The following is a 25,059-nucleotide window of genomic DNA, read 5'->3' as shown; positions in this document are numbered from 1 at the left end:
ATGAATCGAATTTTAAAAAACTAACTAGGGAAAGATTAGAGTCAGGAGAGATAATCGTGTGTGGACCCAGAAGATGTGGGCACAGTCTTCAATGAATACTCTGTGCCAGTTTCTCAATGGAAAAGGACAATGCAGATATAGACATCAGAGCAGAGGGTTGTGAAATATTTGAAGAAATTAACATAAAGAGAGGGGAGGTACTGTCAGGTTCAACAGTCTTAAAAATGGAGAAATATGCAAGTCCAGATAAGATGCAATATCAGAGGCCCAGACAGTAATTTTCAAACGCTCTCTAGCCACAGGAAGGTGCCAGAGGATTATAGGACTGCTAAAATTGCCCCGCCATTTAAAAAGAAAGGGTTAGACCAGGAAATGACAGGCCAGTCAGTCTAACCTTGGTGGTGGAAAAGTCATTAGAAAGTATTCTGAGGGACAGAATATATCTGCACTTGGAGCGATGCATATTAATCAGGAATAGTCAGCATGGATTTGTTAAGGGAAGGTTGTGTTTGACAAATTAGATCAAATTTTTGAGTATGTCGCTAGGAATTGATGAAGGTAATGCATATGATATGGTGTACATGTGGTTTAGCAATGCTTTTGACAAGGTCCCTCATGGCAGATTGGTCAAGAAAGTTAGAACCCAAGGGATCCAAGATTAAGTGGCAGATTGGATCCAAATCTGAGTGAAAGGCAGGAAGCAGAGAATGATGGTAGTAGGATGTGTGACTGGAAGTCTGTTTCCATTGGGGTACCACAGGGCTTGGTGCTGGCACCCTTGCAGTTTATGGTGTCAGAGTCATACAGCACAGAAAAGGCCCTTTGGCCCATTGAGTCTGCACCGACATAATTATCATTAAAGGCGCATTAAACCCAATTTCCTGCACTTGTCCTTTATCCTTGAATATTATGATATTTCAAGTGCTCATTGAAATATTTTTTATAGGTTGGAAAGTTCCTGACCTCCACTACCTTCCCAGGCAGTGCATTCCAGATCCCCACCATCGTCTGAGTAAAAGTCCCCTCTGAATGTCCTGCCTCTTACCCTAAAACTATGCCCCCTTATGATTGACTCCTCAACCAAGGGGAACAACTGCTTCCTACTGCTCCCTGTCCGTACCCTCCTAATCTTATACACCTCAATCATGCCCCCCCTCAGTCTTCACTGCTCTGAAGAAAACAACCCAAGCTTATCTAGTCTCTCCTTGTAGCTCAATTTCTCCATCCCAGGCAACATCCTGGTGAACCTTCTCTGTACACCCTCTAGTGCTATCACATCCTGTAGTGAGATATTCAAAACTACACACTGTACTTCAGCTGTAGCCTTACCAACACTCTGTGCAACTCCAACATTACCTTCCTGTTCTTAGACTGTATGCCACAAATGATGAAAATGACTGATGGCATACATTAATGATTTGGATTTAAATGTAAGGGGCACAATCAAGATGTTTGTGGATTTATGTACATTGGTAGGGTGTTAAGTAGTGAGTAGAATAGCTGTAAACTGCAGGAAGGTATCAATAGACTGGTCAGCTGGGCAGAGCAGTAGCAAATGGAATTCACTGTGGAAAATCATGAAATAATACACTTGAGGAGGACTGACAAAGCATTTCACTAGAATTCTAAAGTATCGAAGGTCAGAGGGACCTTGGTATGCATATTCACAGATCCTTGAAGAAAGAGCAGGAAGGGCAGGGGTGGTACCGTGGCTCAGTGGTTAGCACTGCTGCCTGATAGCACCAGGGAGCCGGGTTCAGTTCCACTTTTGGGTGACCATCTGTGTGGAATTTGCATGTTCTCCCCGTTTCTGTGTGTGTTTCCTCCGGGTGCTCTGGTTTCCTCCTACAGCCCAAAGATGTGCAGGTTAGGTGGATTAGCCATGGGAAATGCAGGGTTACAGGGATAGGTTGGGGGTGGGTCGGGGGGGGTCTGGGTGGGATGCTTTTCACAGGGTCGGTGGGGACTCGATGGACTGAATGACCTGCTTCCACACTGTATAGATTCTGTGAAAGATGAGGGGTTAAAAAGGCATATGGGTTACTTGCCTTTATTAGCCGTGGTACAGAATACAGAGCAGGGAGGTTATGCTGCACCAGTATAAAACGCTGGTTGGGCCACAACATGAGTTCAGTGTGCAGTTGTGGATACCACATTATAGGATGGGTGTGATTGCACTTCAGAGGGTGCAGGGAAGATTTACCAGGATGCTGCCTGAGCTACGATGAAAGATTGTAAATCGCTGGGGTTGTTTGCCTTGGAGCAGTGAAGGTTGAGAGTTGACCTGATAGGGATCTGTATAAGATTATGAGGAGCTTAAATAGAGTGGATAGAAGGCACTTTTACCGTAAGTAGGAGGGTCAATAACCAGGGACCTAGTCTTAAGGTAAGAGGTAGAAGGCTAGGAGGAGAATTGAGGAGAATGTCTTTCACCCAGCGTGATGGGAATCTGGAACTCATTGCCTGAAAAGGTGTTGACTCAGAAACTCTTGTAATATTTAAACAGTATTTAGATAGTCACTTCCAAGGTTATAAGCCAAGAGCTAGAAAATAGAACTAATGTAATCAGATCTTTGTTGACCAGCGTAGATATGATAGGCTGAGTAACCTCCTTCTCTGCTGTAAATGTCTGTGAGTCTGTGCTGAAAGGGCCATCCTACTTTTAAAACAGTGCCCTCTGGTTTAGGATTCACACACACAGGGAAATATCTTTTCCACATCGTCAACACCGTTGAGGATCTTATACACTTCAATCATATCACCCCTCACTCTTGTATACCTCAGTGGAAACAAACCCAGCCTGTTCAGCCTTTCCTCATTGGACCACCCAGTGATTCCAGGGATCAATCTGGTGAAACTTTTCTGAACCGCCTCCAACACATTTACATCTTTCCTTAAATAAGGAGACTAAAATTGCACACGGTATTCAAGATGTGGTCTCACCACTGTCCTGTATAACTGAAGCACATCCTTTTATATTAAATTCCTGTTGTAATAAAGGATAGCATCACATTAACTTTCTTGATGACACACTGTACCCATATATTAACTTTCTGTGACGCGTACACTGGAACACCTAAATCTCTCTACAACCATTCTCCTCTAACGGGATTGTATTTGCTATCTTTCAGTCAAATGGAATTTTTCCTAAATATAGGGAATTCTGGAAAATTAATATCTATGCATATACGACTTCACTGGCAATCTCTTTTCGGACCCAAGGATGAAATCCATTTGAATCTGGAGACCTCTCAGTTCACAGCTGCAAGAGTTTGCTCAGTACCACTTCCCTAATGATTGCAATTTCACTAAATTCCTTTCTCCATTTCACCGCCCGGTTTACAGCTATTCATGGAAACACTTTTGATTCTCTATAATGAAGACAGAGCAAAATAGTTGTTCATTTCATCCACCATTTCCTTATAATCTATTATTAACTCTCCATTCCCGCATCCCAGAATACCAACACTCAATTCACTTATTCATTTCTTATGTAAATAACTGTAGAATGTCTTGCAATCTATGTTTATGTTCCTGGCCAACTTCTACTCATACGCTAATTTCTTCCTCCTGATTAACCTTTTAATCATTCTCTGCTGTTCTCTATATTTTGACCAATTATCTAATCTGCCACTCATCTTTGCAAAGTTAAGTGCATTTTTCTTTAGCTTGATTCCTTCTCCAGCTTCTTCAGTTCTCTGCAGATACTGCATTCTCCCTTTAGACTTTTTCTTTGTAGCAGGAAAGGTGGCTCTCCAGTGGCTCTCGAGTATGCGCAGAACTTCCCATTATCTCGACAACCTCTTCTATTGAGTGACCACCATCCATGAAGATGTCCAGCATCAAGGCAGCGTGTCAATGCAGCTTTCTTCAAGCTGTGACAACTTGTCTTAAAGGTCCTGGCCTTGTGTTGTCCACCCACCTCTACTGCAGTGAAACGTGGATCATTTACAGATATCAGAGTAGGAATATTGAGAGCTTCCACATGCAGTACCTACATCGAGTCCATCGAATTTGGAATGAAATGCAGGGACCACTAGGCTAACTGCAAGGGTCTGCCACGAAGCTGCAACTACCAGCCTCTAAATCCTGTTTCTGAAGAACTAACTCCAGCGGATGGAGCATTGCATCAGTGGGTCCTCCCCTCTCAACTCTCCATTGACCAATGCTCAAAGGATGGCCAAAGGAAAAAGGATAAGGATATGCTGAAGTTCACCCTCAAAGCTCGGAGGCATTAACGCCACTGACAAGGTCAGCAGCTTGCTCCTCCACTAGGCTTGGCACTTCTGTATCTATCAAAGTGCAAGTCACTTTGACGCTTCATAATTTGACCACAAATTGGAACAGCAGTGGCAGAGGAATGGGAAGGAAGCCAACCCTCGGCTGACCATTCCATTTTCCCACCCAGCAACACAGCTCTTCTGTGGACAAACCTGTGACTCCAATAACTTCAGTCAACTGGAGACTTCTAACCTTGCAAACATCATCCTTGGTACTGATGAACCACTGTCAAAGATGTTTTATTCTGAGTGTTCTGAAATAGCGTCTTAAATGTCTGGCATTGATCTATTCCCAAGGCAATTTGCCAGATCACTTCAGCTAACTCTGGTTTCATGTCCACATAGTTGCCCTTATTTAAGTTCAAAATATTAATCTTAGCTCCAATCATCTCCCTTTCAAACTGGATGTAAAATTCAGTCATACCTAGGATACCTAGGGATGCCTGAACTCTGAGGCCATTATTTAATATGTTAAATTGCACAATACCAAGTCTAATATAATGTGCTCTCCAATTTGTTCCAAAACATGCTGTTATAAAAAAATTCTCCAAAGCATTCTGCTTCTACATCTTGATCTCCTGAACAAGGTCACCTCCAACTATTGCGCCAAGCCTTCGATTAACAGTGCTATCCCTTCACCTTTTACCTAACTCCCTATTGTTGATTGATTGATTGATTTATTGTCATGTGTACCGAAATACAGTGAAAAGCTTTGTTTATGAGCGGTACAGGCAGATCACAGCAAGCAAAGGATGTACAGATCAAAAAGACTTAGAGGCATACAGGTTACATTGCAGGTTACATTATTTGAGGTTAGAGTCCATTCAACAGTCTGATAATGGCCAGAAAGAAGCTGTTCCTGAACCTCCTCGTGCATGTGCTCAGACTTCTGTATATTCTGCCTGGTGGACGAGGTTGTAGGAGGTCATTACCAGGGTAAGATGGGTTTTTGATGATGTTGGCTGCCTTTCTGCAGCAGCGAGCCACATAAATAGAGTCCATGGATGGAAGGTTGGCTTACATGATGGTCTGGGCTGTGCACACCACCTTCTGTTGTTTCTTACAGTCGTGGGCGGAGCAGTAGACATACCAGGCCGTTGTGCAACTGAACATTATGCTTTCAATGGTGCATCTGTAGAAGTTGGTGAGGTGCCTTATGGACATGCCAAATTTCCTGAGTCACCTGAGGAACAAGAGGCATTGTTATGCCTTCTTGACTGTCACATTTACATGGGAAATCCAGGACAGGTTGTCGGTTATCGTCACTCCGAGGAACTTGCTGCTGTGCATTCTCTCAACCTCAATTCCGTTGATGTAGATAGGGGCGTGTGCTCCTCCTTTCTTTCTGAAGTCTATGATCAGTTCTTTAGTTTTGCTGATGTTAAGAGACAGATTGTTTTCATTGTACCATGTCACCAAGCCCTGTATCTCCCTTCTGTATTTTGACTCCTCGTTGTTAGTTATCCATCCCACTATGGTGGTGTTGTCGTCAGCGAACTTGTAGATGGCGTTCATTCGGCATTTGGCAACACAGTCATAGATATACAGGGAGTACAGTAGGGGGCTGAGTATGCATCCTTGGGGGGGGGTCTCCAGCGTTGAGTGTTATTGTGGAGGAGGTGCAGTTACCTCTCCTCACTGATTGCGGCCTATGGGTCAGAAAGCTGAGGATCCATTTGCAGAGGTCGGAGCCAAGACCAAGGTCACGGAGTTTTGAGGTCAGTCAGGATGGAATAATGGTGTTGAAGGCGGAGCTCTAGTCAACAAGCAGGAGTCTGATGTAGGTGTCTTTTTTGTCCAGATGTTCCAGGGATGAATGCAGGGCTAGGGATATGGCATCCTCTGTGGACCTGCTTTGCCGGCAGTGAATATAACCTTCCTGCTTCTATCTCATCTATTCCCTTATATATACGCTTCAATATTCTGGATCCAATCCTTGTCATCCTGAAGCCAAGTCTGTATAATGATGATCATATTGTATTTGTTTCCTTCAATGCACATTATCAATTTGTTTACTTTGTTATGAATGATATGTGCATGCGGATACAGAGCCTTTTAGTTGTCATTTTGTTACCGAGTAACATCTTGACTTGATTGTTGGTGTATTCCTAGTTCTTTTTTCCCTTTCTGCCCTTTCCTGCCACTCTCTGATCCTCATTTCCCATTTTATTATTTTCCTTTCTTCCCTTGTTTATAGTCTTTCATATATCATACCTTTCCACTCAAAGGAGATACAGTAAAAGGATGGGGCAAAGATACAGGACAGGGATGCAGTCCGGGCAGAGGGATTGATTCTGGATGTGGGGAGGGATTGGTCGTGAGCTTTAGGCAAGAAGGTGGACTCTGTGTGGGGTATGTGGTGAGCTCCAGGTGGGAGGGTAGCCTCTGGGTGGCAGGGAGTTGGATAGTAAGCTCCAGGCAGGAGGGCAGGTCAGGAGAACAACTTGGGATAGCAGAAGACACCTGTCTCTAATTGTGCCGTATTTCTCTTGCTCTGTTTCTGTGTGTCTTCTGCCTTTCACTGTCTGTCTCAGTGACTTTCATCTCTCTAAACCATCCTGTGTCTCTATTTTTATTCTCTATCATGCTCTCTATCCATCTCTATCTTTCCCTCCCTTGCTTTCTCATTCCCTCGCGCTCTGTCTGTGTCTTCCTGTGTTTCACTTTCTTACCTTCTGTCTCCCATTTACGTTCCTCCAGCTCTCTTTACCTGCCTGCTTCTTCTCTGACCCTATTTCCCTCTCACTGCTCCATTGTTTAATTCAGTTCCTTTCTCATTTCTCTACTCCCACGAACAGACTGGGATTACACAGGTGGCCACATCCATGGAGATTTTGAGCCATTTGTTGACCATCACTTCACCGAATTGCAGAGTGTTCAACCCCCCCAACTGCAGCAACTATACCGACATATGGAGCTCGAACAGCTACATGGGTTAGAATCCTTACCAGCAACCAGCATTCCCATTGGAACAGCGATACATTACAACAAAACACAGCCTTCAGCAACCAGTGGCTTCACATCTCCCCAGGTAGGTCGCACACTCAACAAGGAGAGAATATTTTACTGTCTTCTATCTTCATTGGAGCTGTTGGGGATGATTCAGATTTTCACGTAGGCACCTTCTCTTTATCCACCTCTTCCTCAACTTGCCACATTACTACCTCATGTTGATTTGTCCCCATTACCATCTCCAATCTGATCCACTCCTGGATGAGTGCCCTAACATTTTTACAATGCACTGACATAGCAGGTTGTAAATTGAGCCCTGCTGTTCCTGGAGTTATACTAAATGTTAATGTTTTTTTCAACGTATCCACAGTACCCCAATTTTCCTGACTTTCAGACCAAAGTTGATAGACAGCACAGATGTGGTTATTGTACTGAACAAGAAGTATTTTTGTTGTAAGTAATTAGCCTTTAAGTAAGGTAAAACAATATAAACCATTGGTATATAACATTACTAACTAAAACTGTAATCCCTGATAAACTCGCCCTTACACGGAATCAGAGACAAACAAATAGGGAAAAGAGATTATTGGCAGAGGGAGAAAAACTGGAAAGTCAGTTCGGTGGTATGTGCTTCCCAGTTCGGAGGGTGATATGATCCTTCCCTGGCTAGCCAGACTTCTTGTTGTTCTGGATGCTTTTACTGGTTTGTAAGAAGGACAGATTAACAGAATTTCTTGAAAAATGCCTTTGATTACTCAATACAAAAGTCACAGCTTACAACTGCTGCAGGAAAAGTTACTGTTTTCTTTAGGTTTAAACTGAGTTTTTGACTGCAGAGAACATACAGTTTCTGCTCACTTCTTTCCCCATCCCTTTCTCTCTGTATCTCTATAACTTGTTTCCAGCTCCAAGCTGCTCATTCACCTGAGCACCAATCACACAGTTGTTAGAAACTAATGTTCTCAGGCATCAAAAAGAATGCCTGGTCCATAAACTGAACAGCACCTTGTTGCGAGCCAGCTCCAACAGAATGATGAAACGCTAGGCTCCTCTTCGTGTGCAATTACTGCTTTTTCAAACCATTGTTTGCTTGATTTTTCCAAAGGATATTTGCATTTCAAAATATATAGCACCCTTACAAAAATACGTTTTATAACAGTTATTTGTCATTTCAGTCCACAGATTTCAAAAACAAAAATAAAGAGGTAATAATTACAGAATCATTAATAGAAGGGATCCCTATGATTAATGTGAGTCATTAAGATGCACTTGTAATACCCAGTCAGCTCTATATTAGATTGTAATCTTTGAAATATGGCAATCCCTGTGTTTGATGTGAATGCATTGTCAACTCTATATTTAATGTGAAACTATATTTGACTTGATTCTTTAATACATGGTCAGCTGTATGTTTGATCTAAATCTTTAATACATAGCCATCTCTGTACCTGATGTGAATCTTAATACAGGGTCACTTCCATGTTTGATGTGAATCTTTAATTCATGGCCGACTCTATGTTTGACATGAATCTTTAACACATGGTCAGATTGATGATTGATGTGAATCTTGAATACATTGTCAGGCCTGTGTTTGGCATCAATCTTTAATGTATGACGTGAATCTTTAACACATGGTCAGTTCTGTGTTTAATAGAAGTCTTTAATACATGATCAGATTGATGTTTGATGCGAATCGTAAACACATGCTCAGCACTGTGTTTGATGTGAATGCTTGTAACATGGTCAGTTCTATGTTTGATATGAATCTTAATACACAGTCAGTTCAATGTTTTACATAAATCTTTAATCTGCAGTCAGTTCAATATTTTATGTAAATCTTTAATCCATGGTCAGTTCAGTGCTTCATGTGAATCTTAATACAGGGTCAATTCCATATTTGATGTCAATCTTTAACACATGGACAGCTCTGTGTTTGACATGAATCTTTAAATGATGAAAAGCTCTTTGTTTTGTGTGAATATTTAAGACATAATCAGCTCTATGATTGATGTAAATCTTTAATACATCATCAGCTCTGTGTTTGACGTGATTCTTGAACGTACGGTTTACATCTGTGTTTCATGTGAATCTTAATAAGGGTCAATTCCATGTTTGACATCAATCTTTAACACATGGACAGCTCTGTGTTCGACACAAATCTTTAACTAATGAAATGTTCTATGATTGTTGTGATTCTTTCATACGTGGTCAGCTCTATGTTTATTGTGAATCTTTAATAGATTGTCAGCTCTATGATTGGTGTGAATATATAAGACATTATCAGCTCTCCATTTGAAGTGATTCTTTAACACACGGTTACGTCTCTGTTTGTTGTGATTCATTAATATATGGCCAGCTCTAAGTTTTACGTAAATCTTTACGCAATTGTCAGCACTCTGATGTGAATTTAATGCAGGGTCAGTTCCATGTTTGACTGCAATTTTTAACATGTAGACAGCTCTACTTTTGACATGAATCTTTAAATAATGAAAATTTCTATTTTTGATGTGAATGTTAATATATGGTCAATTCCATGTTTAACATCAATCTTTAGCATGGACAGTTCTGTGCTTGATGTGAATCTTTATGACATTGTCAGCTCTATGTTTGATATGAAACTTTAATACAGGTTCAGTTCCATAGTTGTCATTAAACTTTAGCACATGGACAGCTCTACGTTTAATGTGAATCCTTAATACATTGTCAGATTGATGTTTAATGTGAATATTTAATAAATAGTCAGCTTTGTGTTTCATGTCAATCTTCAATATATGTTCAACTCTATGTTTGATGTGAATCTTCACAGCATTGTCAGCTTTATGTTTGATACAAATCTTTAATGCAGGATGAGTTCCGCGTTTTGTATCAATCTTTAGGACATGGACAGCTGTACATTTGATATGAATGTTTCATATATGGACAGATGGATGTTTGACTTGATTCTTTAATACATTGTCAGCGCCATGACTAACTTGAACCTTTAACACATGGCCAGCTCTATGTTTGATGTAAATCTTCAATACATGATTAGCTGTGTTTGACATGAACCTTTAGTATATGGTCAGCTCCATGTTTAACGTGTGTCTTCAACATATGCTTGACTCTATGTTTGATGTGAACCTTTAAAACATGCTCAGCTCTATGTTTGATGTGATTCCTTAATGTAGGGTCAACTGTAATTTGATGTCAGTCTTTAAGACGTGCAGACTTCGTTGTTTGATATAAATCTATAATAAAGGGTCGGCCAAAACTTTAACTTAAATGTTTAATAGGCAGTCAGCTCTAAGTTTGACATGAATATTTAACACATGGTCAGCTCTATGTTTGATGTGAATCTTTAATGCATAAACAGCTTGATGTTTGATATGAATCTTAGTGCAGGGTCAGTTCCATGTTTGACATCAATCTTTAACACATAGTCAGCTCAATGTTTGATGTGAATCTTTAATACATTGTCCGTTGTATGTCTGAAGTGAATCAGTATGTGGTTTTCTTTCTGGCTATCATCTGGTAGATATGATTCTTTAATAGATTTTCAACTCTACATTTGATGTGATTCTTTTGTATGTAATCAACTTAATGTTTATTGTGCAACTTTAAGACATGGTCAGCTCTGTGTTTGATGTGAATCTTTAATACATGGTCAGCTCATGTTTGTTGCAGATCTTTCATAGATGATGAACTGTATTATTGAGAGAATCATTTACTTGGGGGAGAAATCACAGAAGTAGATGAGTATATTGTGCACAAGACAGGGAGGTGTCAATGCAACTGTACAAGGCACTGGTGAGACCACATCTGGAGCAGTTTTGGTCTCCTTATTTAAGGAACGATTTCATTTCATTGGAGGCAGCTCAGAGAAGGTTCACTAGGATGATCCCTGGTTTGGAGGGATTGTCTTATGAGCGAAGGCTAAACAGGCTGGCACTCTATTCACTGGGGTTTAGAACAATGAAATGTCATCTCATTGAAACATTTAGGATTCTTAAGGGGCTTGACAAGGTAAATGCTGAGAGGATGTTTACCCTCATGGGAAAGTGTAGGAACAGAGGGGCATAGTCTCAGAATAAAAGGACACCAACTTAAGACTGAGATGAGGAGGAATTTCTTCTCTCGGAGCTTTGTGAGTCTTTGGAACTCCTTGCCACAGAGAGTTGTGGGGGCAGAGTCCATGCATTCATTGAAAACCAGACAGATAGATTCTTAATAAGTCAGAGAATCAAGAGTTAAAATGAAGTAGCAGAAGAGTGGACTTGAATTTTGGATCAGCCATGATCCTACTGAATGGTGGAGAGAGCTCAAGGGGCCAAATGGCCTACTCCTGTTCCTAACTCTTTTGGTCTTGTGGTCTATGTTTGATGTGAACCTTTAATACATGGTCAGATCTATGTTTGATATAAAACTTTAAGACATCGTCAACTGTATGTATGATCTGAACTTTTAAGCAGAACATGTTTCTAACCATTGAAGGTATCTGATGCCCTGTTTCATAAGAGGTGGCAATCGGTGTGGGTGTTCATGCATTTCCTGCTACAATGGGAATATTGCTAAAGTCAGGAAGTCCTACAGTACCAGCTGAACCCAGGACATTGCCAAGCCCAGGAAGTGCACTGCAACAGTGAGTGTTACTATTGACTCTAACGTCCAGAGAGACATGTGAAATACAGACATTACAACAGATAATCCACCTGCTCAACCGCTCCTGTCCCTGTCAGCATTCTCCTCAATGTGAATAGTTCTAAACACACTTATTTATCATCTTCTATGTCCCCATTTTGTACATCCATCCAAATATCACATTCCAACAGCTGATAAAGTTTTCATCTCAGACATTGTCCCTGGAAGGGATATTAATAGACTAGGTGAAGAGGGAAAACTCTGACAGATGAATTTCAATGTAAGTAAGTGTGATGTTATTCATTTTGGACCGAGAAAGGATAGATCAGAATTCTTTTCAGATGGTACAAAGTTAAATACAATGAATGTCCAAAAAGACTGGCTTTCAGCTACATATATCTTTAAAATATCATGAACAGATACAGAAAATAATTAAGGTGGCTAATAGAATGCTGGCCTTTATATCAAAAGGACTAGAGTACAAGGATGCAGAGGTTATGCTGCAGTTATGCAAAATCCTGGTTAGACCCCACTTGGAGTACTGAGCAGATATGGGCCTACACCTTAGGAAGGTTATATTGGCCTTGGATAGAGTACAACACAGGTTTACAAGAATAATACCTGGACTTCAGGGGTTAAGTTAGGAGGTGAGATGATACATATTAGGCCAGTTTCTCTAGAATTTAGAAGGTTAAAGTGTGATCTGATTGAAGTCTTGAAGACATTAACAGGAAAAGACAGGGTAGATAAAGATTAACTATTTTCACTGGTTAGGGATTCTAAAACAAGGGGGCATAGTCTGAGAATTAGGAGACCATTCAGGAGGGTTGTTAGGAATCACTTCTATACAGAAAGGGTGGTGGAGGTTTGGAACTCTCTTCCACATATGGCACTAGATGCTGGATCAGTTGTTAGTGTTAAATCTGAAACAGTTAATATTTGTTCAGCAAAGGTATTAAGGGATGTGGGTCAAAGGCTGGTATATGTAGTTGAGCCACAGATCAACTATGATCTCATTGAATGGCTAAACAGGTTCAAGTGGTTGAATGGCCTACTCCTGTTCCTATGTTCCTTGGTTCCCAAGGAAGTGAATCACACATGTCTGTGTGGGCATCACCTTCTCATGTCTTCTTTTGTAACCTCTCTCCGTTTAGTATCTGTCAATTGTCCCTCATTTTTAACACTTCTACGATCTCAAATTGTCTGCTTATACCACTCCTTCTGTAACATCACAGGAAGATTACAGTGCAGAATGGGACCATTTGGTCCACTTTGTCCATACCAGCACTTCAAATGAGATTATGGTTTAGAACTATTCTCCTGCCTTCTCCCTATAACCCAACACAAGCCTGCACCACAATCTCAGACAGTACATTCCAGACCCTAACCATAGAGTCATAGAGTGGTATAACATGAAAACAGATCCTTTGGTCCAACATGTCCTTGCCAACCAGATATCCTAAATTAATCTAGTCCCATTTGCCAGCATTTGGCCCATATCCCTCTAAACCTTTCCTATTCATGTATTTATCCAGATTCCTTTTAAATGTTGTAATTGTACCAGCCTGCACCACTTCCTCTGGCAGCTCAATCCATACACACACCACCCTCTGTGTGAAAAAGTTGTCCATTAGGACCCTTTTAAATCTTTCTCCTCTCACCTTAAACCTATGCCCTCTAGTTTTGGACTCTCCCACCCTGGGAAAAGACCTTGGTTTTTCATCCTATCCATGCTCTTCATGATTTTATAAGACTTCTATAACGTTCACCCCTCATCCTCTGACACTCCAGGGAAAATAGCCAAGCCTACTCAGCCTCTCCCCATATCTCAAACTCTCCAACCCTGGCAATATCCCTGTAAATCTTTTCTGAACCCTTTCACGTTTCACAACATCCTTCCTATAGCAGGGAGACCAGAATTGTATGCAGTATTCCAAAAGTGGCCTAACCAATGTCCTCGAGTGAACCTACTTCCACTACACTCTCAGACAGTACATTCCAGACACTAACCACTGATTGTGTTAGCTTTTCCTCATATTGCTATTGCTCCATTTACTAATTAGTTTAAATCTGTACCTACTTGTTTTCCATCCTTCCAACACGACTAACTTTTTCTTCCTCTCTACCCTGTCCAGACAAATCATGATTTTGAACAACTCAAGCAAATCCCTCTCAGCTTTCTCTTCTCCAACAAAAACAGTCCGAGTGTGTCTGATCCATGGTGTATGTTGTATCTGCAAGTAGTTAGAGAAAACAAGACTTTAAGGAAGGGCTACCTAGGTGCTCTCTTCTATTTATAGAATAAACCCCCTCTTGAGTTCAGAGTGAAGCCTGTTTTTGCTCTGGTAGAATGTTTGTAGGAACTTTTCAACATTGTATTTCTTAAGCAAGATGCAACTGCCAAGACATCAATAAGAACCACGCTTGATAAGTCACTTGACCACAAATACTAGAATATCAGAATGACAGATTTTTGAATATTCAATACTTTATCCTTTTTTACCTTCAAGAATAACCTTGATGGGCAGAAAGTTTATTTTAAGCGAAACTTTTTTGTTTGTTTTTCCCAAAGGTGGACCTTGTATGTTTTAGATTATTTAGAGGAAGGACAGGTATGCTTCCATACAATAGGCTGTGTATGTTAAGCAGTTATTGTACCTTCATTAAATAAGTCTTGTTTTGATAATAAGCACATAATTACATTTACAAAAGAAACCTGTTTGGTTGATATTTTGATTTAAAACCTTATGTAGGTAAGGTATTTAATTGGCTATCTTGGTAACTGGAAAATGTACTTTTCTTTTATGTTGTGACTGAGGAGGAGTGAAAGAGGAGCAAGAATACATTCCTCCAGCCATGATTATCCTTTTGCAGTTCTGTGCTATCCCCTTGCATTTGGTAATGTGCACAAGGTTTGTATTATGCACAAACTTTAAAATTGTGTTCAGTGCAGCAAGGGCATAGCATGAAGCATGACATGAAACTCTTAATTATTCCATGGGAAAGATAAATTGTCTACTGTCATCAGACAGTAATCTGGTGGGTTTGCTCAGAACAACCCAATACCCTTCGTGTAGTGGGGAACTCAATGCTACACTTACTCCATCCCAGATCCTCTTCTAGTTTTGTAGAGACTCAGAGAGCATAGAGCCGTGCAGCACAAGAATGTTGTGCCGAACATGACGTCAAGTTAAACTAATCCCTTCTGCCTGTCCTTGGTCCATATTCCTCCATTCCTTGCATATTCATGTGCTTATCTAAAAGTCCCTTAAATGCCCCTATCATATCTGCCTTCACCACCACCCCTAGCAATGCATTCCAGACTCCTACCACTGTGTGTAAAAAACTTGCCCCTCATATCTCCTTTGAACTTTCCTCCTCTCACCTCAAATGCATGCCCCCTAGTATTAGACATTTCAACTCTGGGAAAGAAATTCTGACCGTCAATACTATCTACGCTTTTCATAATTTTATAGACTTCTATCAAAGTCTCCCCTCAGCCTCCGCTGCTCCAGAGAAAATAACCTGGGTTTTTCTAGCCTCTCCTTTTAGCTCATACCCTATAATCCAGGCAGCATCCTGGTAAACCTCCTTTGCACCCTCTCCAAAGCCTCTACATCCTTCCTGTAATGTGGTGACCAGAACTGAATGTAATACTCTAAGTATAGTCTAACCAAAATCTTATAAAGCTGCAACATGACATCCTGACTGTTGTACTGAATTCTCCGACCATTAAAGGAAAACATGCCATATGCCTTCTTTACCGTCCTATCTACTTGCGTGGCCACTTTCGGGGAGCTACGGACTTCATCCTCAAGATCCCTCTGTACATCAGTGCTGTTCAGGGTCTTGCCATTAACTGTATAATTTTCCTTAACATTTGAATTCTCGAAGTGCAGCACCTCACACTTACCCAGATTAAATTCATCTGCCATTTCTTCACCCATATCTGCAACTGATCTATATCCTCATGTATGCTTTGACAACCTTCTACACTATTCACAACCGCACTGATCTTTGTACTGTCTACAAACTTACTAACCCACCCATCTACGTTTTTGTCCAAGTTATTTATATATATTATAAACAGCAGAGGACCTAGTATGGATCCCTGTGGAACAGCACTAGTCACGGATGTCCAGCCAGAAAAACACCCTTCCACCATTACTCTCTGCCTTCTATGGGCAAGCACATTCTGAATCCCAGCGGCCAAGTCACTGTGGATCTCCTGTCTCGTAATCTTCTTCTGGAGGAGCCCACCATGAGGAACCTTATCGAAAGCCTTACTAAAATCCATATAGACAACATCCACTGTTCTACCCTCATTGATCACCTTCGTCACCTCCTTGAAAAATTCAATCAAGCTAATAAGACATGACCTGCTCCGCACAAAGCCATGCTGACTGTCCCTAATTAGGTCATGCTTTTCTAAATGCGCATAAATCCTGCTGCTAAGAATACTTTCCAATAGCTTCCCAACTACCAATGTGAGACTCACTGGTCTGTAGTTTCTTGAATTATCCCTATTTCTCTTCTTGAACAGAAGAACAACGTTAGCTACTCACCAGCCTTCCGGAACCTCTCCAGTGGCTAGCGAGGATACGAAGATCTTGGTCAAGGCCCCAGCAATCTCCTGTCTTGCCTCTCTCAATAACCTGGGGTTGATATCATCGGGCCCTGGGGACGTATCCACCTTTTCAACTGACCCAACACCACTCCTTTTGATCTCAAAATGCACTAACATATCAGCATGCTCCACACAAATCTCACTATCCTACATATCGTTCTCCTGGGTGAATACCAATGCAAAGTACTCATTTAGGATCTGGCCCATGTTCTCTGCCTCCAAGCACAAGTTCCCTCCATTATCCTTGACTAGTCTTACCTTCCCTCTATTTATCCTCTTGTTTTTAATGTCAGTAAAGAATGCCGTGGGATTCTCTTCAATCCGACTTGCCAAGGTCATTTCATGGCCCCTTCTTGCTCTCCTAATTCCCTGTTTGAGTACTTTGCTGCTTTCTTTATATTCCTCACGAGCCCTGTCTGATTTTAGCTTCCTAAACGTTACATAGCTTCTTTTTCCTTTTTGACTAAATTCACAACCTTCTTCATTATCCGAGGGTCCCTTCCTCCTTTTTGGAACATGCTGATCCTGAACTCTGATCAGCAGGCATTTAAGCAACTCCTACATATCAAATGCGGACTTGCCTGATATCAGCACCTCCCAATTAACACTCCCCAGCTCCTGCCTAATACTGATGTAATTTCCCTTCCCCAGTTTAGTACCATCCCACAAGGTCCTGACTTATCCTTATTCATAGCTATATTAAAATGTAAGGAGTTTGTTTCAGCTGCTTGTATTCTCTACCAGGTGATAACCTAAAGTTCTGTTAGCTTCTTTTATAGCTGAAGGGTCTATTTCTGTGTTGTATGACTCTGGCTCTTCAGTCTTCAGTATTCCACGATCCTGTATCCATGACATTCTTCTTCCACAGGATCAGGTGAATTCCCATTCACATTGTATTTGCTGCAGCTATCTTCAAACACTAAAAATATGCTCAGCACTGTGGCACTCCCTCAGTGCTGACCTTCCAACTGTGTGGCACTCTCTCAGTACTGACCCTCTGACAGTGCAGCACTCTCTCAACTTTGACCCTCCAATAATGCAGTGCTCTCTTGGTACTGGTCCTCCAGCAGTGCAGCACTCCCTCAGTACTGACCCTCCAACAGTGAGGCACTCCCTCAGTACTGACCCTCCAACAGTGCAGCACTCCCTCAGCCCTGACCCTCCAATAATGCAGTGCTCTTTCGGTACTGACCCTCCGACAGTGTGGCACGCCTTCAATACTGACCTTTGAACACTGTGGCATGTCCTCAGTACTGTCATCTGTCACACCTTAAATTCTCAATTTTGGTCCCAAAACAGTCTGCCTCCCTCTATTCAAGTCAAATCACAATCTGTGACAAAACTTTCTATTATCTGCCTTAATTTTATATTTAAATCACAGAAAGAGACATTTTGTCAGTGACTTCAGAGTCCTGAGAAGTTTGAATGTGTTCCTTAGAAAGGTAGAAAACTGGAGGAGGCCCATAAAGTGTTGTCTGCCATTTAACATAATCGTAGTTGAGTCTTTGACTCAGTACCATACTCCCGGTCTCTCCTCATTGTTTCTATAAGTGTATCTATCTCTTTCTTTAATATAATCAGTGACCTGGCCTCCACTGCCAACTGTGGTTGAGAAATCTAAAGGTTCACCATCCTCTAAGTGAAGACATTTCACCTCATCTCAGTCTGAAAAAGCCTGTTGTGTGGCTTGAGACCATGCCCTTGCCCTTCTAGATGGAATTGGTCATGGCTTTAGAAGGTGCTGTCTGAGGATCTTTGGTGAATTTCTGCAGTGCCTCTTCTAGATGGTACACACACTGCTACTGAGCATCGGTGGTGAAGGGAGTGGATGTTTGTGGATGTGTCAGCCAAGCGGCCTGCTTTGTCCTGAATGGTGTCGAGCTTCTTGATTGTAATCCAGCCAGGCAAGTGTGGAGTATTCCATCACACTCCTGACATGTACCTTGTAGGTGGTGGACGGGCTTTGGGGAGTCAAGGTGTGAGTTGCTTGCTGCAGGATTCCTAGCCTCTACCTGCTCTAGTAGCAACCGTATTTTTATGGTGAGTCCCATTGTGTTTCTGATGAATGATAGCCACAGGATGTTGATAGCGAGGGATTTATTCTGTCCCATTTAGCATTTAGCACGATGATAGTGCCACACCACACAATGGAAGGTAATTTAACGTGAAAGTAGGACTTCATTTTCACCAGGACTGTGTGGTGGTTACTCTTACCAATACTGTCATGGACAGATACATCTGCAGCTGGCAAATTAGTGAAGATTAGGTCAAATACGTTTTCCCTCTATGTTCCTTCGTCAGCTGTCTCAGACCTAGTCGAGCAGCATTCTTAGGGCCCGACCAGCTCGATTGGTAGTGTTGCTGCTGAGCCACTCTTGTTGATGGCGAGACATTGAAATCCCCCAGTACATTTTGCGCTCTTGCCACCCTCAGTGCTTCCTCTAAGTGTTGTTCAATGTGGAGAAGTACTGATTCATCAGCTGAGGAAGGACGGTACCTGGTAACCAGCAGAAGGTTTCCTTGGCAATGTTTAATCTGATAATGTGCGATTTCATGGTGTCAAGAGTCAATGTTGAGCATTCCTGGGGCAACTCCTTCCTGACTGTATAACACTGTGCCACCAGTTTTGCTGGGTCTGACCAGGACATATCCAGGGATGGTGATGGTGGTGTCTGGGACATTGTCTGTAAGATACGATTCCATGAGTATGTCTATGTCAGACTGTTGCTTGACTAGTCTCTGAGACAGTTCTCCCAAGTTTGGCACTAGCCCCCAGATATTAGTAGGGAGGATTTTGCTGGGTCAACATAGATGTTTCTGCCAGTCTTTTCTGGTGCCTAGATTGATACCAGGTGCACTGTCTGGTTTCATTTCTTTGTTGAGACTTCATTGCAATTGATACAGCTCCATGGTTTGCTAGACCATTTCAGAGAGCAATTAAGCATCAACCACATTGATGTGGGTCTGGAGTCACATGTAGGCCAGACCAGGTGACAATGTCAGATTTCCTTCCCTGAAGGACTTTAGTGAATCTAATGGGATTTTAGAGTCATAGAGATATACAGCACAGAAACAGGCCCTTTGGTCTAACTCATCCAGATATCCTAAATAAACCTAGTCCAATCTGCCAGCATTTGGCCCATATTCCTCTAAACCCTTCCTATGCAAATATCCATCCAGTTGCCTTTCTTGTAATCGTACCAGCCTCCACCACTCCCGACAACTAACAATGATTTCATGGTCATCAGTAAATTCTCAGTTTCAGATGCTTTTTATTGAATTGGTCCCACCATCTGCAATGAATTTCTGGATTGATCATCTATTTATAATACCACTAGACCATCACCTCCCCTATCAATACCTTGAATCTCAAAGGGCGATGGTTAAATTCTTTCCTGTTGGAAATGTCATTGCCTGACATTTGTGTGGCATGAATAATTACTTTCCACTTTTAAACCTAAGCTTGGATATTCTCCAGATCTTGTTGCATTTCATAGAATCATAGAATCCCTACACTGCAGAAACAGGCCATTTGTCCCATCAAGTCCACACTAACCATCCAAAAAGCATCCCACACAGACCCACCCCCCTGCATTTCTCATGGCTAATCCATCTAGTCTGCACATCCCTGGATACTCTGGGCAATTTAGCATGGCCAATCCACCTAACCTGCATATTTTTGGATTGTGGGAGGAAATCAGAGCATCTGGAGGAAATACACACAGACACAGTGAGAATGTGCAAACTCCACACAGACAGTACCAGGGGGTGGAATCGACCCTGGCTCGCTGGGGCTGTGATGCAGCAGTGCTAATGACAGAGCCACCATGCTGCCCTTTTGGACATGGACTACATCAGTATCTAAGGAGATGTGAATGATGCTGAACATTATACATTCAAGTTCATAGAATCATAGAATCCCTACTGTATAGAATCAGGCCATTCAGCCCATCTAGTCCACAGCAACTTTCCAAAGATCATCCCACCCATATCCGCTCCCCCCCCCCCCCCCCCCTGCCCCGCCACTGTATTTCTCATGGCTAATCCACCTAGCCTGCACATCTTTGAACTATGGGAGGAAACCCATGCAGACACCGGGAGAATGTGCAAAGGCAGGCTGTCACCCGAGGGTGGAATCGAAATTGTTCTATGAATTGAGCTCTCTCTGTGCTACTAGGCACAACCAGGTGAGTTCGCACGTCTTTAGATACAGTTACCAGTTCAACTCAGTGAATAGCAATGTTCACAGACATTTGGAAACTTCACAGCTCCTCTCTTCTCCACAGGTGCCCTTTATGTCACACTGGTGCCCACAGTACACGTCCTCAGCTGAGCGGAGTTCTGATGAGGAAGAGCTGGAGAGGAGAAGTCCGCCGTTAGAAGTGTCGGATGGAGAAACAGAGGTTACAGATTCTTTTCCCCACATGGGTGGTGCAGATTCAGGTGGGTATGAGGAAGAAGATTGAAGACAAAAGGAGATTTTGCAGACATCAATTGTATCAGCACTGAAGGGATTGGTGGGGGGAATAGAGGTGGGATTCAATAGGGAATACACAGGAATGATGGAACTAAGGGAGGATAACACAAGGAGTCTGGAATTGTTTGGGGTTTTTTATTCATTTACCAGATAAGGGTGTCACTGGCTGGGCCAGCATTTATTGCCCATTCCTAATTCCCCAGAGGGCAGTTAAAATTAAGCCACATTGTTCTGGGTCTGGAGTCACGTGTAGGCTAAACAAGGGAAAGATGGCAGTTTGCTTCCCTAAAGGAAGGATATTAATGAACCAGATCCCCATCATTAGACTCTTAATTCAGATTTTTAATGAATTCAGATTCCACCGTCTGCCATGGTGGGATTCAAAACCAGATCCCCAGAACATGACCTTGGTCACTGATTAATAGTTCAGCAATAATACCACTGGGCCATTGCCTCCCCCACAATTATGGTAATGTTACAGTGACGATGATAGCAGTGCACTGTATGCAGCATGTTCCCTCTACCGTTTTTAAATGGGAGTATACCCTTTACAATCATCCAGTCTTCTGGGAACCCATCTTGAAGGATTGTCAGAAGATTAGAGCCCCTGCAATTTACTGCCCTCTCTCAGCTCAGAGGCAACCCACCTGCAATGGGTACCCTTTCTATTTTAAGGACTATTAAAAGTCAATAAAATCGAGAGATGTAAAAGATTATCAGCCTCTTATATCATTACTCTGCTCATGTGGGCAGTGTTGTCTTCTGTAGTGAAGACAAATGCAAGGGACTCACTTCGCAGCTTAAGGGGATGGGGTAAGGGGTGTATATGAAGGTAAAAGGTTTTGCAGGAGAGAGAGGGGATGAGGGTGTAGTATATTGCAAGTTCTAAACATTATGTTATATTGTCCTCTGTGCTGGAAAGGTGTTCATGGAGTTAGTACAGTCATGGCTCCAGCAACTGAGGAATGGTAGGTCTCTCTCAGGGCTAAACACAACCGAAAGATGGTAATGAGCTGGGTGTTTCACATTTCATTGAGAAATTAAGGCAGAAGAAGATTGTGAAATGAATTTTTGGAACTCCAGAGGTTGATTTTGTGGAAGTGTAGACATTGAATTCAGGTGGAACAGTCAGTCACTGAGGGAGTTTGGCTGTCACAGGGATGGACTGACTAGTAGAATTACAAACAAATGTTACTGATTTGGCTAGAAGTGAATCAAGTAGGAGATAAGGATAATAGCAATGTCTTCTTCACTGTGATGGGGCCAGGTATTGTCGAAGTGGTGCCTGTGAGACCCTGGATTATTAGTCATGGATTATGTATTTAAGGGAAGGCGATGGCCTAGTGGTATTATTACTGGACTGTTAATCCAGACACCCAGATAACATTCTGGGGACCGGCTTCGAATCCCGCCATGGCAGATATTGAATTTGAATTCAATAAATATTTGGTGTTAAAAATCTAGTGATTAATCCATTGTTGATTGTTGGGGCAAAAACCTATCTGGCTCACTAATGTCCTTTAGGGAAGGAAACTGCTATCCTTACCTGGTCTGGCCTACATGTGACTCCAGACCCATGGCAATGTGGTTGACTCTTAACTGCCCTCTGGGCAGGGATAGGCAATAAATGTTGGCCTAGCCAGTGACGCCCTCATCCTGTGAATGAATAAAGGGAAAAAATAATTCTGACATTAATGTGATTCTAGGTTGATAGTATCACACACAGCCCAGAATGAGATTGCATTGTATTCAGTGAAAGAAAGCCATTGCCAAGTGAGATAGTTGCAGATTATGTGATGTGAGCTTAGTGAGTAAATACAGTAACAGTATTCTAGTGTTAGTTACAGTTAGTTTCGGTTGCAATATGATGATACATCCTGTTGCATACCATAGTCATAGTCAGAACAAATGCAGTTTCCCAATGAGAAGAAATTGGGTTAAACAGGACTGAGTCATTTACAATTGCGATCAAGTAAGAATATGTCTGACATTGAGGAATAGCGAAGTGAGCACAAAGTGTTCTTTGTGAGCAAACGGGACCAGGCAATAAAATTAGGCAGTCAGGGTGGAGTCAGTTGTATAGTTATAGAGACATAGATTTATACAGTATGGAAACAGACCGTTTGGCCCAACTCACCCACGCCAACCAGATATCCTAACTGATCTAGTCCCATTTGCCAACATTTGGCCCATATTCCTCTAAACCCTTCCTATTCATGTACCTTCCAGATGCATTTAAAATGTTCTAATTGTACTCACCTCTACCACCTTCTCTGGCAGTTCATTCCATAGACGCACCACCCTCTGCATGAAGAAGTTTCCCTCAGGTGCCTTTTAAATCTTGCCCCTCTCACCTTAAACCTATGCCCTCTAGTTTGGACTCCCCTATCCTGGGGAAAAGACTTTGGCTATTCATCTTTTCCATGCCCCTCATGATGTTATAGATCTCCATAAGGACCCTCCTCAGCCTCCAATGCTCAAGGCAAAGAAGCCCCAGTAAATTCAGCCTCTCACTATAGCTCAAATCCTCCAATCCCAGCAACATCCTTGTAAATTTTTTCTGATCCCTTTCAAGTTTAACAAGTTACCGAGGAGTCGAATGGGACTTTTCTATCTAACATTTCTAGGGGCATTATTTGAGTAAATCATTAACTAGTGTCCCAAGTCTCTGGCTTTAACAATGAGAATGAGTAGATGTCACTTTCTTGGAAGTAAGTAGGAAAGGTGATCTTGTTTTGGTCAACAGCTATAGCAACTGCATACCATGTGTGCCCAAACTATTTAATGTTTGAGAAATTGCATTGTAATTTACAGGTTGCCAGGTGTGTTGGTGTTGGAGAATAGGCCATAATTTGCAATAGGAGACCTTGAAATTTTTCTGAAGAATGGTGTCGAGCACATTCTAATATGACTCTGTGGCAGAAAGTATAGATACTGAGAAGTCTTTGCTCAGTGACATGATTTTCTTTGACACAACTAAACCTCTCAGGACTCCCCTTATGAGTTTTTGAACAAAATTTTGTTTGTTTAAGACTGACATCAGTAGTGAACATACAAATTAGGAGCAGGAGGAGGCCACTCAGCCCTTCAAGCCTGCTCCATCCTTCAACAGCCCATGGCTAATCTGATTACTCCACATTCCTGAACAGCCCAATTTTGAGCACTTGGCCCCATTATTTAGGTTAAAACCCTCTCTCCCCTTCCCTATTTATGCAGTTCCATAGAACATCAGTCCCAACACAGTTTCAGAGATGGTATATCCAAATGGTTATAAGCCCATACTTTCCCACTGTTGGTGCCACTGACCCATAAATCAGAACCCATTTCACCCACACCAGTTATTTCTCTAACCTTGACTTCTGTCAATTGGTAAGTAAGAGGTAACTGGAAAACAAGACAAAGAGAAGTTGAGTCCTGAAATGGGTGGCATGAAATAGAGAGAATTTGGTGCTGGTCAGAAGGTCATGATGAGAAAGAGGAGGGGATGAGTTGAAGATGGTGATTGAAGTTGTTGTGAAAAGACCAGTTACAGTCACACACTTAGTGCAGACCAGAGAGAGACTGTGTCAATGTAACCTCGATTACTTGCTGAAAGTGGAAATCTGACAAAGGGAGAACAGAGAAGCTCCTGACCATCCAAAACCCACCCATAACCTAATGGGAAATTCAGAAAGAAAGTGAAAATCAGAAAGAAATTGAAAGCTTTCTGGTATTACAGATTTACCAGGAGAGTGAAACAAGTCAGAGTCTTTGGTTAAATCAAAATCAATGTCCCAATCTCAATTATTATGTAGATTTGGTAGTCAAAATCAATGCTGAGATTCTATTCTTTCAAAGACATTGAGGGAGCAAGGTCACAGGAGTAGCAGACAATATTCAGATAGAAACCAAGTAAGTTAATTGAGAGTATGTAGCAGAGGAGAAGCTAAAAGTTGTTCAATTCATTATTTCTTGTCAAATTATGATCTACACATGCTGGTGTGAAGGAAAGACTTTTTTTGCACTTAACCCACCTTGAAAGTATTAGTGATAGTAGGAACTGCAGATGCTGGAGAATCCGAGACAACAAGGTGCAGGGCTGGATGAACACAGCAGGCCAAGCAGCA

At 41.9% G+C, this 25,059-nt stretch overlaps 1 protein-coding gene across 1 annotated transcript in view; it reads left to right on the top strand.

Moving 5' to 3' along the window:
• The window catches only part of spi1b (Spi-1 proto-oncogene b), a 39,738-nt gene that overhangs the window by 2,781 nt on the left and 11,898 nt on the right, over positions 1–25,059 (top strand). Inside the window, exons 3-4 of the mRNA XM_020534211.2 lie at positions 7,079–7,311; positions 20,763–20,919. Coding sequence (XP_020389800.1) covers positions 7,079–7,311; positions 20,763–20,919 — 390 coding nt within the window. The remainder of the gene's footprint in view (positions 1–7,078; positions 7,312–20,762; positions 20,920–25,059) is intronic.

Source organism: Rhincodon typus, chromosome 17, assembly GCF_021869965.1.
Source record: "Rhincodon typus isolate 14 chromosome 17, sRhiTyp1.1, whole genome shotgun sequence".
In the NCBI taxonomy this organism is placed as follows: Eukaryota; Metazoa; Chordata; class Chondrichthyes; order Orectolobiformes; family Rhincodontidae; genus Rhincodon; species Rhincodon typus.
Note: the sequence above shows the minus strand (reverse complement) of the source record. Positions and strands in the feature narration are given on the sequence as shown.